Here is a 12,033-nt window from a genome sequence, read left to right as displayed (position 1 = left end):
TTTCACCCTTATCAAGAAACTCTTTAGTTCCTCTTCACTTTCTGCCAATAGGGTGATATCATCTGCATATCTGAGGTTGTTGATATTTCTCCCAGCAATCTTGATTCCAGCTTGTAATCCATCCAGCCCAACATTTCATATGATGTACTCTGCATATAAGTTAAATCAACAGGGTAACAACATATAGCCTTGTTGTACTCCTTTCCCAATTTTAAACCAGTCTGTTGTTCCCTGTCTGCTTCTAACTGTTGCTTCTTGATCTGCACACAGTTTTCTCAGGAGACAGGTAAGGTGGTCTGGTATTACCATTTTTTAAAAGAATTTTCCACAGTTTGTTGTGATCCACAGTCAAAGGCTTTAGCATAGTCAATGAAGCAGAAGTAGATGTTTTTCTGGAATTCCCCTGCTTTCTCTATGATCCAATGAAAGTTGGCAATTTTTTCTCTGGTTCCTCTGCCTTTTCTAAATCCAGCTTATACATCTGGAAATTCTTGATTCACATACTGCTGAATCCTAGCTTGAAGGATGTTGAGCAAGACAAATGGGTGATAGTGGAGAGTTCTGACAAAACGTGGTCCACTGGAGGAGGGAATGGCAACCACTGCAGTCTTTTCGCAACAAGAACCTATGAACAGTATGATAAGGAAAAAAGATATGACACTGGAAGATGAACCTGCCAGGTCGGAAGGTGTCCAAGGTGCTACTGGGGAAGAGTGGAAGACAATCACTAGTAGCTCCAGAAAGAATGAAGTGACTGGGCCAAAGTGGAAATGATGCTCAGCTGTGGATGTATCTGGTGGTGAAACTAAAATCCAATGCTATAAAGAACAATTACTCAGTTATAAGTTAAAATGAGCTATTGAATAATCCAAAGGCAATGGACAGGGCTAGAATCAGAAAACTGGAAACAGTTACCCAAAACCATAGCTTTTCATTGAAGTACAATTTTTTTCTATAATCTCCTCCCTTTTAATCAAAAACAATCTCAAAGAAAGATTATTCTTGATCACAAGATAAGGCTGGTCTCATAACATATGGCTTCACTGTTTACAGTGGCAAAAAAAAGAGCTGTAATTTGCCCTTTAGGTATTCTTAAGTTTGCTTTGCTGTAGGTTTTCCCAAAAACCTCAAATTTGACTTTTAAAAGCATCTTGAGGCTAGGCAGCTGTAGTACCCATTGGGTGAATTCCTCTGCTCTTGAAGACCCCAGGCTATGTTGAGATTCTTGGGTCTGGCAGAAGGTGGCCTTACCTACCTAAAAGCTGGTAAGCCTGTAAGTTAGGTAACAGCCAGTATTCCTGGAAGGGTTTGTAAGCATTGGCTCCATAAAGTCAATTATTGTTCCTGAGAAGTGTCTGACCACATTTGATTGAATAAGTATCACTCTCAAATATAACATTCCAGGCAGGGCACTGGTTATTTAATCAACGTTTTCAACATGTTAGTAAAGAGGAGATGATTCTTACTAAATCAATGCCAGTAACCATATTGTCATGAAAATATAATCGCAATGTGTCATGAAATTAAGGGCATTCAATGAAAGTTTCCAAATTCTGAAGAGATCATGCAAGGAGAAAGATATCATTTACAAATATTTCACTTCAGGGACTTCTCTAGCGGTCCAGTGGTTAAGAATTCACCGTGCAGTGCAGGGGACATGGGTTCAATCCCTGGTCAGGGAACTAAGATCCCACATGCCACAGAGCAACTAAGTCCTCACATCACAACCACTGAACTCTCATGCTGCAACAAAAGATCCTGCATGGCATAACTAAGACCCAATGGAACTAAATAAATAAATAAAAATCACATAAGGAGACAAACCACAAAGAGACAAAGCTAATAAAACTGTTAGCATACTAAAAACTCAACGTAATAAAACAATCTGAAATTGTAAAATAAGTATATTCTGTCCTAAGAAAATTCAGAGAACTTTATTTGATGTGAATATATCATTGAGCAAGAAACAAACTGAGAATAGAGACTTCCAACCAGAAGTGGTTAGGAAGGTTGACCCTCAGTGGTTACAACTCAGTTTATAAAGCATGAACGAGTAAGTACACCGTTTTCTATTGTGACTGGTTACTAGAAACTTACATGCTTTGTCACAACATAAGCTTGCAGTGTTTATACACTAAGTCCCCTACATACAAATGAATTCCATTCCGAGAGTGCCCAATTTGTTAAGTCCAACAAAGTTAACTTAGGTACCCAACTAACACAATTGGCTATACAGTACTATACTATAATAGGCCTATAATACTTTTCACACAAATAATACATAATAATAATACACAAGCAATACATTAAAATACAGACACAAAGAAGACATTTTAAATCTTACAGTACAGTATCTTGAAAAGTACAGTAGTACAGTATAAGAGTTGGCATCCAGTGGTATGCTCATATCTTTGAAAGTTCACAACTTGAAGGTTTGTATGCAGGGGACTTACTGCAGCTGATTTAGCTAGGAAGCTGTAAGGTCACATTCACATGAAGAAAGCTTAAAGTCAATGTCAAAGTTGGCATCTCAAAGAAATCAGAACAGTTTTAAATTTTGATTACATGACTATGAGTGTTTGGTCTAGGACTATTTGGTCAGAGGGTATACATTAACACAACTGAGAAGAGAATTTGTTACCCAGAAGCTAACACTGAGGAAATCATTAGGGACACAGATAAACAGGTGAAAAATATGAAAGAGACATATGGTAGGCAGAATAATGGTCCCCTAGAATATCAGACCACCTTACCTGCCTTCTGAGAAAACTGTATGCAGGTCAAGCATAGAACAACAGACTATTTCAATATTGGGAAAGGAGTACACCCTGTTTATTTAATTTATATGCAGAGTACATCATGTGAAATGCCAGACTAGATGAATCACAAGCTGGAATCAAGATTGCCGGGAGAAATATCAATAACCTCAGATATGCAGATGACACCACCCTTATGGCAGAAAGCAAAAAGGAGCTAAAGAGCCCCTTGATGAAGGTGAAAGAGGAAGTGAAAAAGCTGGCTTAAAACTCAACATTCAAAAAATTAAGATCATGACATCTGGTCCTATTGTTTCATGGCAAATACATGGGGAAAAAGTGGAAACTGACAGATTTCATTTTATTGGGCTCCAAAATCACTACAAATGGTGGCTGCAGCCATGAAATTAAAAGACACTTGCTCCTTGGATGGAAAGATATGACAAACCTAGACAATGTATTAAGAAGCAGAGACATCACTTTGCCAACAAAGGTCCATCTAGTCAAAACTATGGTTTTTCCAGTATTCATATTCAGATGTGAGAGTTGGACCATAAAGAAGGCTGAGTGCTGAAGAATTGATGCTTTCAAATTGTGATGCTGGAGAATACTCTTAAGAGTCCCTTGAACTGCAAGGAGATCAAACCTAAAGAAAATCAATATCCTAAAGAAAATCAATCCTGAATACTCACTGGAAGGACTGATGCTAAAACTGAAGTTCTAATACTTTGGCCATGTGATGCAAAGAGCTGACTCATTGGAAAAGACCCTGATGCTGGGAAAGACTGAGGGCAGGAGAAGAGGGTGACAGAGTATGAGATGGTTGTATGGCATTATTGACTCAATGGACGTGAATCTGAGCAAACTCCAGGAGATAGTAAAGGACAGGGAAGCCTGGCATGCTTCAGTCCATTGGGTCACAAAGAGTCAGACAGGACTGAGCAACTGAACAACAAGAGATGTCCACATCTCAATCTCTAAAATTTAGCAATATGTTTAGGTCACATGGAAAAGGGGGAATTAAGGATGCAGATGGAATTATGGTTGCTAATCAACTGACCATGACATGAGAAGATTAGCTTGGATTATCCAGGTAGACACAATGTATTCACAAAGTTTCATATAAGTGGAAAAGCATTAGAATGAGAGAAGTGACTCAGTGTTGCTGGTTCTAAAGACAGAGAAATAGGACCCTGAACCAAGAATGCAGGTAGCCTCTAAAACCTGGAAAAGACAAGAAAATGGATTTGCTCCTGTAGCCTCCAGAAGGAATGCTGTCACACCAAAACATTGATTTTAGCCCAGTGAGACAAATTTCAGACTGGTTTACAGAACTGTAAAATAACAAATAGAGGTTTTTTTCAGCCAGTAAGTTTGTGATTTGTCATAAAAACTATAGGAAACTAATAAAAGAGGTTAAGTGGCATGTTGAGATAGAAATTCTACTTTACAGATAGAATTATCTGTAAAGTAATTAGCCTCCAACTAATAAAAATAAATGAAAGAAAAAAAAGAAGGAATTATCCAACATATGTCTAATAAGAGAGAATAGAAAAAATACAATGTTTTTTAATAACTGAGAACTTTCCAGAATTAAAGAGATGAATCTACAGACTGAGAGATCATACCAAGATCTGAAGATAGTAAATATCAGATAATCCACAACCACACATGTTGTAGTGAAACATCTGAGAGAGAAGCCTTAAACCTCAAGCAAGGGCAATGACAAGACAACCGGAACTCTGTTTCCAAGGAGGTTACAAATGTCAGTGGTCAGTTAATCCTATCAGTATTCAAAGTTAGACTCTAGGTGTGGCCTGTGCTCTCTTAATCTGGGAGTTCTTGGGTCCTGGTACAGGCTCATAGGAGAATTTAGACAAAGAAGATGGAGAGAAGTTGGTTCCACAGGGAGAGACTCTCCTACCTTGTTCTCAGTCTTCTGCTTCCAGGTAAGAAATGGGCAACACAGGAAAAGAAGCAAGGACCCTCTTTAGGAGAACACCCAAGATGTGCTTTCAAATTTCCAACTTCTAGAAATTATCTAAGATGGGCATAGTTATTTCATAACTATGTTACCATAATATCTAAATAGGCTCTCCTCTGAAAGATAGAAGATCCCCTTCTGTTGACATGCTACATAAGGACTCTTCTACTTTTTTTCATGAACCATCCCCAATTGTTTTCTCTACCATTTAGCCTCCTTGACCATCCATCTTTCTATGCACAGGTGTTAAGTCTTTTTTTCTATAGCTCTGAAACCTACCCCATTGCAGCAAAGAGCCCAATTTCAGCCATAACTTCCCCACTAGTTACTGCATCCAAGTGCTCTAGGTTAGGTAAGATGTCAGAGAGCAGCAAGTGGAGAGTAAAGTTACAGTGTGCTTTACTGGTATACTGAAGTTAACATGGTATACTGGAAAGAACATGGGATTGAGCGCTAGAAGGTCTGGGTTTGAATTTTGGTCCCTCACTTGGCTACCTGTGCAACCTTGGGCAAATTGCTTGACTTCTCAGAGCTCCCATTTTCTCATCTGTAAAATAGGGCAACCTTGAAGTGTTGTGAGGATTCAATGAGAGAGACCACACAGTGCCTGGCATTTGATAGGTGCCAATAAATAGCATTTTACCCCCTTAGGTTGTCATGTGACTTTTGAATAAGGGTGAGGTGTAGGAAGACAAAAGTATAGTTTCTAACTGATAGGGGCTCAAGAAGATTCAATGAGGAGAGGACTGAACAAGAGGTGCTTTAGAGGCCAGTGCAGAGAAGAAACACAAATTGTACACCTAGTCTAGGCAGTAAAAAACATGATAAATGTTCCTCTGGCCACTCACAGTGATTGACAAATGAATATTCATTGCTCACAGAATGATCCAAGGATTTGCCTGGAAAGCAGTCATTCTGGGAAAGGATAAGGCTTGATGTTCTCATCACAGAGGTCACTAACCATCTTTCTCAATCCAGGTTGTTACTTCTCTAATAAATTTGCATTGGTAGAAAATTAGAATCTTTAATAGTCAGAAAAAAGGGGAAGACAACACCTCAAAAGCTCAAACTAGAAGGCTGATACACAGTTGAGTGGCAAAATAGGGAGAAGGAAGGTTGGGGTGGTTAAGGTGAAACAAATGTGTTCTCTTTGGGGCCCCAGGAATGTAATTCTCTATGATGGCTATTGCGGCCCCAGGGCTCAGTTTGCATAAAGATTTGGGCATGCTTTGCATGGAGAAAGAAACATTAGCAAGGAGCCCAGAGCCCTAATTCAGCTCACCACGTTAGTTTCTATCATTTGCCTTGCAGCCCAACCCTTCCTTCCTCACCTTGTAGGAAGTGCCTGGCACCCTGATCATGGTGATCCTTTTCCCCTATTCTCCATCTCATTCCTGGGGGTATATGGTACAGCAGTATTAGACAAACCTGGGCTTAGATCAAGTCCAGTTTCTGCCTCTTATGATCTGTTTGACTGCAGAAATTTACTTCCTCTTACGGCAACTCAGTTAATTCATATATTATATGAGGATAAAAATAGTTTCCACCTGACAGGGGTTTAGTTTGGGAGGATTAAAAAATAAGGTAATCCATTTAAGGGGCTTGAACTATATCTGACACACTGTCAGTGCTCAATAAATATTAGGTATCATTAATATTGACTTCCCTGGTGGCTCAAATGGTAAAGCATCTGCCTACAATGTGGGAAACCCAGGTTCAATCTCTGGGTTGGGAAGATCTCCTGGAGAAGGAATGGTAACCCACTTCAGTATTCTCGCCTGGAAAAGCCCATGGACGGAGGAACATGGTAGGCTACAATACATGGGGCTGCAAAGAGTCAGACACGACTGAGCGACTTCAGTATCATTAATATCACAGGCTACCCCCAAGCTCCTGACCTGGGACCCTCTCATATAGGGAACATAAGTGTTCTCCCCTAATTCTCACATGTTCTATGTTGACTACAGGAAGAGGCAGTACTTTCACCATCAACTGCACAGGGTTTGGCCAGAACGGGTTGTATACCACTGCTCTGGATTCAGTGTTTGAGAGAAAGGCCTTCCGTCCAGTCATCAACTACAGCATCCCCACCATAGTCAACATCTCCTTCACTGTGTCTGCCATCCTAGATGTGGTGAGTACTGACTCTCTAGCTCTCCTTAGTATGCTCAACCTTTTCCCAGCTCCCAGCAAGGCAACCCCCAAACCCCTAACCACACACTGAAGCTTCCTCCATCATTGCTATAAGCATGTGCCCTGTGGAGATCCCAAAGAAGTTCTATCCAGTTCAGCAGGATGAGGTATAACCACACATGGAAGATAGTTTCTATTCTTGTCACCCACATGACTCTCTTCCCTGGCTGTACACCAATGTCCAGGCTCCACTTCAGAAGTTCTGACTGGATGAAACATGGGCATCAGAATTTTTTTAACTTATCAAGTAATTCAAAGATAGAGCCAGGGTTGAGAAGCACTACTCTAATCCAGTCCTGCCATGAACTCTTCTGCCCATGGCCTAACATATGTTTTGATCAAGATTTTGTCCTTGACCTATAATGTTGGACTTGACCACAGCACAGCTTTCACACCTTGGGGCTTGATAAACAAAAATGAGCAATGGGTGGGATGCACAGACTTTGTACCACCAACATGCTGGAAACAGGAAATTCTTTTGACAGGATGAACAGTTACAGCTCTTGTCATCATTTCTGTGGCTGGAAATGGTAAGACCAACACTGTTTATTTTCTCCCTTTATTTACAGTCAGAATGGATTTAAAACAAAGATTATGACCCTTTATGTACCCTAAAACATAACTTTGAAACATATGAGAGAGAAATTTAAAAATCTACAAGCATGGTGAAAGGCATCAATAAACTGCTTTCAAAAATCAAGTCAAAAAAGAATAAACATATAGTAATTTTTAAGAAACTTGATTTAATAAACATGTCAAACTTTGTACAGTGACCATGCATAATCTTTTTGACACAAATGGAATATTCCCCTAAACTGACCACATTTTTGGCCACCGAGAAGGAAAGGAAGGAAAGCAAAAATTATCTAGACCACAATCTCTGACTATAATACAAAATAAAAGAGTAGCCCCCTTCCCCAAAATCTTATTTCTTAGAAATTTAAAATTAAATTTCTAAAATATGTTGGCCTAAAGAGAAAATAAACAACTAAGTAGAAATTAAAAAGAAGAAGATTACATATGAAAGTCTAGTAGATGTAGCCAAAGTATTGGGTTGGCCAAAAAGTTCATTCACATTTTTTCTGTAAGACATTAGAGAACAAAACTTTGGGCCAAACCAGTATAACTTTGGAAAATTTCTACCTTAAGTTCTTTAATTAGAAAATGAGAGAGAAAATCAAAGTAAATGACTTCAGTTTCCAACTTGAAAAGACCAGCTGAAGGGAAGGAGAGAGGAGTGGAAGAACAGTCATGATCACCTAATCTTGCTCCTAAAGTGTGGCTCCCAGATGGGGAGCACTGGCTGATTGCACCACCTGGAAGCTTAGAAATGCACTTGATCTAGGACCCCTCCTAGTGAGACTAAAAATCCCAGCATGTCCAAGACTGAGGAATTCTCAGAAAATGTAATTTTGCTAAATCCAAGTCTCCAGCAAACCAGGATGAATTAGTCACCCTACTTACTGAAGCAGAATCTGCATTTCAACACAGTCCCCAGGTATTTCATATGCACAGTTAGGTATGAGAAGTGCTGGTCTAGTATAAATTTTTATTTAATGTGCATGTATCCCTTTGTTCTGGCTGTGGTTCCACAAACTGCAGCTGCTGACATTGTAAATGCCCAGAGAATAGACAAGTCCCCCAGGCCTCAGAACTGGATAGTCCTTGAAAACAGTTTCCAGAGAAGGTCACCAGCTTTGGAAAGGAGAATTTGGAAAGGTCATCCCAGAGACAAGAAAGGAAGGTGCCTTGCACCTGCCAAGGAGAGGAAGACCACCAAGTCTCTTGGCTTCATAGAACCCAAGGACTTGTTCAAGGTATCCTTGCAGTAGAAACTGATCAAAGGGGCCTAGAAGACAGTTTAAACTACCCTGGAGACTAATACATAATACCTAAAAATAGCATTACAGTACACAAAATCCTTTCACATGCCTAATTTCGTTCAATCCCAGTACCCCCCTCCCCTTATTTCACACAAAAGAAATTCTATCTCAGAGAGGTTGAGCCACTGACCTTTCTAACTCTGAATCTCAACCGTTCTGAAGAAAGGACAGGATTTCTCTGATCACCAGTAATTTCCCACAGAAGTGAGAAAGCAGAGGGATCAAAGTTTATGAAGAAATGGACATAAGGAACTTCAATTCTATCTGCATTTTCTTATTTCTTGAAAAAAAGCCAAAATATATTTATCAGAATACTGACTCCATAAGCTGGGTGTTAGATACACTGATGTTTGTTACATTATTTTATATACTTTTCTATGTGTTTGAAATACTTTATAGCTTCTTTTTTAAAGAAAAATTTAAAAGGCAGAGAAAATACCCCTGATTCCTATCAGGCTCTCACCTCTCCTCCATCTGGGCTCTAGGTCTGGGACAACCCATTTATCAGTTGGAACCCAGAGGAGTGTGAGGGCATCTCGAAGATCAGTGTAGCAACCAAGAACCTATGGCTCCCAGACATTTTCATCACTGAATTGTGCGTATTAAGGGCTGGGGAAGTCCCGCCTTCTGGCAACAATGGTGCACAGTCTACCAAAGGGCACTTTACATGGCTGAGAAAGGAGCAGATGGGTAAGAAGAAAAAACATTGCTCCTGCCTCCCACCTCATTCCTCTTACAGCATGGATGTGGATAAGACCCCAAAAGGCCTCAAGGCATTCATAAGTAATGAAGGTCGCATCAGGTATAAGAAACCCATGAAGGTGGTGAGCATCTGTAACCTGAACATCTTCTACTTCCCCTTTGACCAGCAGAACTGCACCCTCACCTTCAGCTCATTTCTCTACACAGGTGAGCTGAAGTAGAGTCTTAGGGATAGGAGTGAATAAGAGCAACCAATAAAGCAACAGAAAATAATGTATAAAAAAATTATGAATAAATGGTGACAAAAGGGCTTCTCTGGTGGCTCAGCAGTAAAGAATCTGTCTGCAATGCAGGAGACACAGGTTTGATCCATGGATCAGGGAGATCCCCTGGAGAAGGGCATGGCAACCCACTCCAGTATTCTTGCCTGGAGAATCTCATGGGCAGACGAGCCTAGCAGGCTACAGTCCATAGGGTCGCAAAGAGTAGGACATGACTGAAGTGACTTAGCATGCACAGTGACCAAGGGCAGCAAAGATTAAGTCTGTTTGGATGCTTAAATATTTTCCATAAACTATTTCCTAGAGAGTTGGGAAAATATTGTGCATTTCCATCCCCAGCTCCTAGCAAATTTCCTGACATATAGTAGGCACTCAAAACTATTTGCTGAGAGACTTCCCTGGTGGTTCAGTGGTTAAGAATCTGTCTGCCAATGTAGGGGACACAGGTTCAATTCCTGGTTGGGGAACTAAGATCCCACATGCCCTGGAGCAACTAAGCCCACATGCCACAACTAGGACCCAATGCAGCCAAATTAATAAATAAACATTTTTTATAAAGAACTTTAAAAAATTGTTGAATGAAAGGATGGGAAAAGAGTACAGTTGAGTCAACAGGAGACTATCTTTGGAAAATTATTTGACTCTTCCTTTCAGTGGAGTACATATCGCTGGGCATGGAGAAAGAAGTGTGGGAAATAACAGACACATCCCAGGACATCATTCAGACCCATGGAGAATGGGAGCTCCTGGGCATCAACAAGGCCACCCCAAAGAAGTCTGTGGGCACCAACCTGTATGATCAGATCATCTTCTATGTGAGCTCAGAGGCCTTTGCTTTTTCCTTCCTTCTTGCTTGTAGAGCTGCCACAATCTCCACCAAATGGTTATCTCCCAAGTTTCAGGGTTTCTCAGTCTTACCACTTCTGCCAGAGACCAGAACCCTCTCTTCTTGCTGCCCAGCCACACACTCCTTCCTAAAGCTCATGGCTCTAATATAACACTCCCTCGGCAAGTTCTACACCAAATTATGAAGCTGTCTGCACAGCTCCAGATACCAGAGTGATAAGAGACCAATGAGAAAGGCAGAGACAGAAACGGTCACTACTATTCCAAGCAGCCTCTGAATCCCATATTCACTTACCTTCCTCTCCCTCTCACCAGGTGGCCATCAGGCGCAGACCCAAACTCTACATTATGAATCTCCTGGTACCCAGTAGCTTTCTGGTCACCATTGATGCCCTCAGCTTCTATCTGCCAGCAGGAAGCCAGAACCGCGCCCCATTCAAGATAACTCTTCTGCTGGGCTACAATGTCTTCCTGCTCATGATGAATGACTTACTCCCTGCCAGTGGCACCCCCCTCATCAGTATGGCCCCTTCAGCTCTTGAGAAGAGAAGGGTGGGAAGGACTGGCTGAACTGGCTCAGGGAAGGGAAATATATTGGGCAAAAGAGGCTGTGCTTCCCAGGGTGGGATTGGAAGAGAAGAACGAAGTCCTAGCTGGTGCCTCTGGCCCTCAGGCAGGCCCAACTTCCCTCCAGGTGTCTACTTTGCCCTGTGTCTGTCCCTGATGGTGCTTAGCCTGCTAGAGACCATCTTCATCTCCTACCTGCTGCACCTGGCCACCACCCAGCCTCCACCTATGCCTCGCTGGCTCCATTTCCTGCTTCTACACTGCACCAGCCCAAGGACATGCTGCCCCGCTGTGCCCCAGAAGGGAAACACAGGCCTTGACCACCTGCCTGGTGAGGGAAGTCAGCACTGCCCAGGCTTCCTCTTCCATCACCTCCGCTTTTCTGCTCCTACCTTCTTCCCTGCCCCCACAATTCCCCAGTTGACCCTGGTGGCCCATGGCTGAGTCTCTGTCTCTCCATAGGTGTGAAGGAGCCCATGGAGTTGGTGGGAAAGTTGCCAGGTCCCAGAGAGACAGAGCTAAATGGGTGCCCTGGGTCCACGAGGGCCCAGCAGGAAGACAAGGCTCAAAAGCAGCACTTGGTCAGCCTGTGGGTGCAGTTCAGCCACATGATGGACACCTTGCTCTTCTGCCTCTACCTGCTCTTCTTGGCCACTTCCATTGTCACAGTCATCATCCTCTGGAACACCTAGGCATGACATCTGTCTGCTCCCGCACATCCAGCTCAGAGTTGCTCTGGCCTCCAGGGGTCGCCAGGTCTATGTGCTTGAGTCTTGTGCTTTGTGCTTTGTGTCTTGAGTACTGACTGTTTTGACCCCAAA

At 41.8% G+C, this 12,033-nt stretch overlaps 1 protein-coding gene across 2 annotated transcripts; it reads left to right on the top strand.

The window, feature by feature from the left end:
• Positions 1–4,641: 4,641 nt before the first annotated feature.
• Positions 4,642–11,904, top strand: LOC110128915 (5-hydroxytryptamine receptor 3E-like). Of its 2 annotated transcripts, XM_020879971.2 has the most exons (9): positions 4,642–4,705; positions 6,708–6,874; positions 7,419–7,463; positions 9,302–9,411; positions 9,556–9,725; positions 10,454–10,614; positions 10,961–11,165; positions 11,340–11,567; positions 11,675–11,904. In XM_020879971.2, exons 1-9 carry the CDS (start codon positions 4,642–4,644, stop codon positions 11,902–11,904), a joined length of 1,380 nt encoding a protein of 459 aa, XP_020735630.1. The 2 variants fall into 2 exon arrangements, with proteins under 2 accessions (XP_020735630.1, XP_020735631.1); XM_020879972.2 differs by lacking the exon at positions 7,419–7,463.
• Positions 11,905–12,033: the final 129 nt, after the last annotated feature.

The sequence above is a fragment of the Odocoileus virginianus genome, chromosome 4 (genome assembly GCF_023699985.2).
Source record: "Odocoileus virginianus isolate 20LAN1187 ecotype Illinois chromosome 4, Ovbor_1.2, whole genome shotgun sequence".
NCBI classification, from domain to species: domain Eukaryota; kingdom Metazoa; phylum Chordata; class Mammalia; order Artiodactyla; family Cervidae; genus Odocoileus; species Odocoileus virginianus.
Note: the sequence above shows the minus strand (reverse complement) of the source record. Positions and strands in the feature narration are given on the sequence as shown.

What these genes read in the sequence shown, in the direction of transcription:
- LOC110128915 (XM_020879971.2), top strand. Translation starts at nt 4,642, where the DNA reads ATGGAGAGAAGTTGGTTCCACAGGGAGAGACTCTCCTACCTTGTTCTC. An exon ending in TGTCTGCCATCCTAGATGTG is followed by an intron (nt 6,875 to 7,418) that starts GTGAGTACTGAC and finishes TTCTTTTGACAG; the next exon opens with GATGAACAGTTACAGCTCTT. An exon ending in CATTTCTGTGGCTGGAAATG is followed by an intron (nt 7,464 to 9,301) that starts GTAAGACCAACA and finishes TCTGGGCTCTAG; the next exon opens with GTCTGGGACAACCCATTTAT.